At 41.6% G+C, this 3,341-nt stretch overlaps 1 protein-coding gene across 4 annotated transcripts in view; it reads left to right on the top strand.

The window, feature by feature from the left end:
* LOC108632528 (lachesin) overlaps positions 1-3,341 on the top strand; it is a 268,437-nt gene that overhangs the window by 251,823 nt on the left and 13,273 nt on the right. For all 4 annotated transcript variants that reach the window (XM_026819746.1, XM_026819747.1, XM_018037179.2 and 1 more), the window contains one exon: positions 231-317. In XM_026819746.1, the coding sequence (XP_026675547.1) occupies positions 231-317 (87 nt within the window). The remainder of the gene's footprint in view (positions 1-230; positions 318-3,341) is intronic.

Genomic DNA, 3,341 nt, shown 5'->3' with positions numbered 1-3,341 from the left:
TCATTTATTTAATCATTTAGCATATTGTAATAGCAACTTCTGATATTTTGAATATTTTTATTCATTACAAATTTATAACTTCTCTTATAATTTAATTATAATAAAAAAAAATAAAAATAATATAATTATAAATAAATCAAATCTGCTATTTAGTTATTAATCTATGCTATGATCTGAACCTCTTGTAAGATTTTTAGGAAAACCTGTTTAAAAAATTGTTTTATGTGCAGATTGGGAGTTGATGGCGGAGATGAACAATTCAGTTTATGGGAACCCGAGTTCACTGACGATCCACAATGAGAAAAACATGAAATCAGGTGAGTTCATTTCCGAAGTTTTAACTTGTCGCTCACGATCAGTGAAACTTAACAAATAATCCATCACGTCGTATTCGTAATCGAACGTGTCCCACGATCGCGACGTACGGAACGTGTGATACGGCGCGTAGAAATTTCGCGGTGGAGAAAAGTAAATGCAAATGACAAAAAAGTTTCGCTAGCTCCGCTGACGAAATGTACCCTATTCTCTTCAATCTTGATCTTTTTTCGAAGAACCCATCGATCACTCGGCAGACAACTCTCATGGGAAACTGACGGAATACGCGGGCGGGTGCCGCGATGTGGAAATACAACAAAAATGTAATAACGTGATAAAGTTAGTTGGCGAAATAAAAGAAACTTTATTAGGCTGTACGTGCGTATCTCCGGTCCATTAAGCAATTACGATCGAAATTCAATCAAATATTTAACAACATAATGAAAGAATTATTTAAATAGTGTAAATAATGCTTAAAAAAATATGAAATGTTAAATGAATTTCACTCGAGATAAGTCAATTGCACTGAGTTCGTCTAACACGATTTCAAGAGAAGTCGTGAAACAATAAAGAAGCGGATTACAACGTGGGCGGAAAAGATGAAAGGGTTTAAAAGCTGCAAAAATCGCGGAGGATGAGAATTTGCGAGAAGTACAAGCGGAAGCTCGTACATGGTGTAAAATCTAAGGAGGCGAAGGTAGACAAGGGTGGTAGCAGCCCCTCGAAGGGGTGATGCTCTCCGTAACATCAATATTTCATGTATGCTAACACGGCAGAACTAATAATGCTCCCTGCCGAGGAAGCGCCCAAGAATAATATCAGCCACCGGCGTGCTCCCTTCCCTCCGCTCTCTATCTTTTTTCCCCCCTGTCGCCTTGGGGAGGGCCCCGTCGAACCGCCGAACCTTTTCTTCCTTGTCGAAACGGAAAAGTAAGAAGCTGTCTTCGTGCTAAATTTAATCTAAGAAAGTGCGATGCTCTTTTCGAAAATTCGAGGCCGCAGCGTGGCGACGCCCGCCACGTGCCCGGGCCGTTGCATCCGAGACGCAAACTGCTAACACGCGGCAAGGCCGAGTCGTCTGAGAACATAAAGGAAAGACAAAGAGCTATAGAAGACGCGCGACGTCGTGCTCGCAAAACGCCCTGTGTTCCTCCGTGAACGAGGGAAAGAGAGAGGAGAAGGGCTGTAGCAGCGGGGGTGGAGGTTTGTAATTGGCGCAACATCTGCGGTCTGCGGGGTGGCATTAATGTTTGCTACCCTCGACGCTTCCCTCTCCTCTCTTTGTGTACGGCAGTCGCCTCTTCCCTCCTCGCGTTGTTCTTCGTTTAGCGAGCGTGGTCTTTTTAATCTTTTACCCTTTCTTCATTCTTTTCTTCCGAGATCCCTTTTTCTTTTTCATTCGCCGCGTTGCTTTCATTCTCGCCCAGGTGAATTGAGCCGCGAGCAATTTCTGAGGGCTTCAGCCGCTCGGGAATGTGTGTCGCGTGTTTCTAATTAAGGAACGATTAGGATTTCCTGTTTAAGAATTCGAATAAAACAATATTTGTTAAACTACACATTTATTATACTTACACATTTTTACTCGTGTACAACTTTTTTAAGCCCGCGAATTGAAGCGTGAATTGCGTTGGCGTTCGTATTTATCAGAAACCAGTTACTCGTTACACATAAAATAAGGGAACAATTAACGACCGTTCGGGCACGGTATAATCGATTGATCGGAAGGTACGTACGTTTCATCCTTTACGCCGCGCATTAACCAAGCAGATCGTTCGATAGTAACGAAATTATACATCGCCGCATTAATTACCGTTTATCGTCACCGCGATTGTTTAATCGAATAATTTGGCGAATGAAAACTTAATTAGTTTCCCGGTCCTCTGTGCGAAAGCCCACCAGGCTCGGTTTTCATTCCCGGGTTATAATCGCTAGTTTGTCTAAATTTTAAACTGGCCAATTGTTTCGTATCGAATCTATGAGCGATGCGGAATAATTAAAACGAGATAATTCAACAGAATCGACACAATTTCATTAGAAGCCAACAAATTGTATTATATTATATTTAATTAGAGATTGGAAATAAAGTCATTAAACGTTTTATTTTAATCATCTTTCACGACAATTTTATTGATCAAGTAACATACTTTTTTTTTTAAGGCTTCTTATCTGATTTTTGATATTACTACAAATTTTTGTCTATTCCTCATGAAGACTCTATGTTTTTCGAAAATCGAACTCGTTCAATTCGAATCACGTCCTTAAACGCAGCTCATGCGGCCGCAGGCCGTGCGTGGGCGGGCGCGCATACGTATCAGGTGGTGTAATGCGTCAGGGCAAAGTAACAATGGCAGATGTAGCCCGGCGGGCTGTGGGTCGGCGGAGTATCGTGACATCTTGCGCGGACCGCACATATACGCCCTTAGGTGTCCCTTAATTCCCCGGGGGACCGTTGTTCGCCTGTAATTCTGTGGGAGAACGTACAGAGATTGGCTTAGTCGCATGCCTGCATATAGATAAAGCGACCGGCTCCTCTCTACACTCCTATCGTGAGCCGGCACATACGATGCTACGCGACACGGGGTGTCGGTGGTAAGCCGAGAGGGAACGTGGCTGAAATGCCTCGAATGCATCAACGGCATCAACACCGGCCTGATTAAATCTACCGAACGCTCGAATCATGATAAACGATCGAGCTATTTTCATATTAACACTGTGCACCGCCCAGTGGGACTGACAAGTGAAACTCAGTTTAAATGGTTATCGTTGTCAGAATAATAATCCTTACGAATTGATCTCGTGATATGATTAATCCATTTGCAATTTTTCCGTCTATTATCACTAGACTGATTTTCGTCCATTTATAAAAGACAGGTCTATTAAATTTGAATAGTACACTTAATGTGCAAAGTGAATATGACACTTGATTCGTAAATCATATCTAAATTTCATTCTTCAATTGTCTTTCCTAAATATTTTATCTTGCAATAAAACTCGCGGTCTAATTGTTACTAAATTAAGGATGCATT

The sequence above is a fragment of the Ceratina calcarata genome, unplaced genomic scaffold, assembly GCF_001652005.2.
Source record: "Ceratina calcarata isolate Rehan_Ccalc_2016 unplaced genomic scaffold, ASM165200v1 scaffold16.2, whole genome shotgun sequence".
NCBI classification, from domain to species: domain Eukaryota; kingdom Metazoa; phylum Arthropoda; class Insecta; order Hymenoptera; family Apidae; genus Ceratina; species Ceratina calcarata.
Note: the sequence above shows the minus strand (reverse complement) of the source record. Positions and strands in the feature narration are given on the sequence as shown.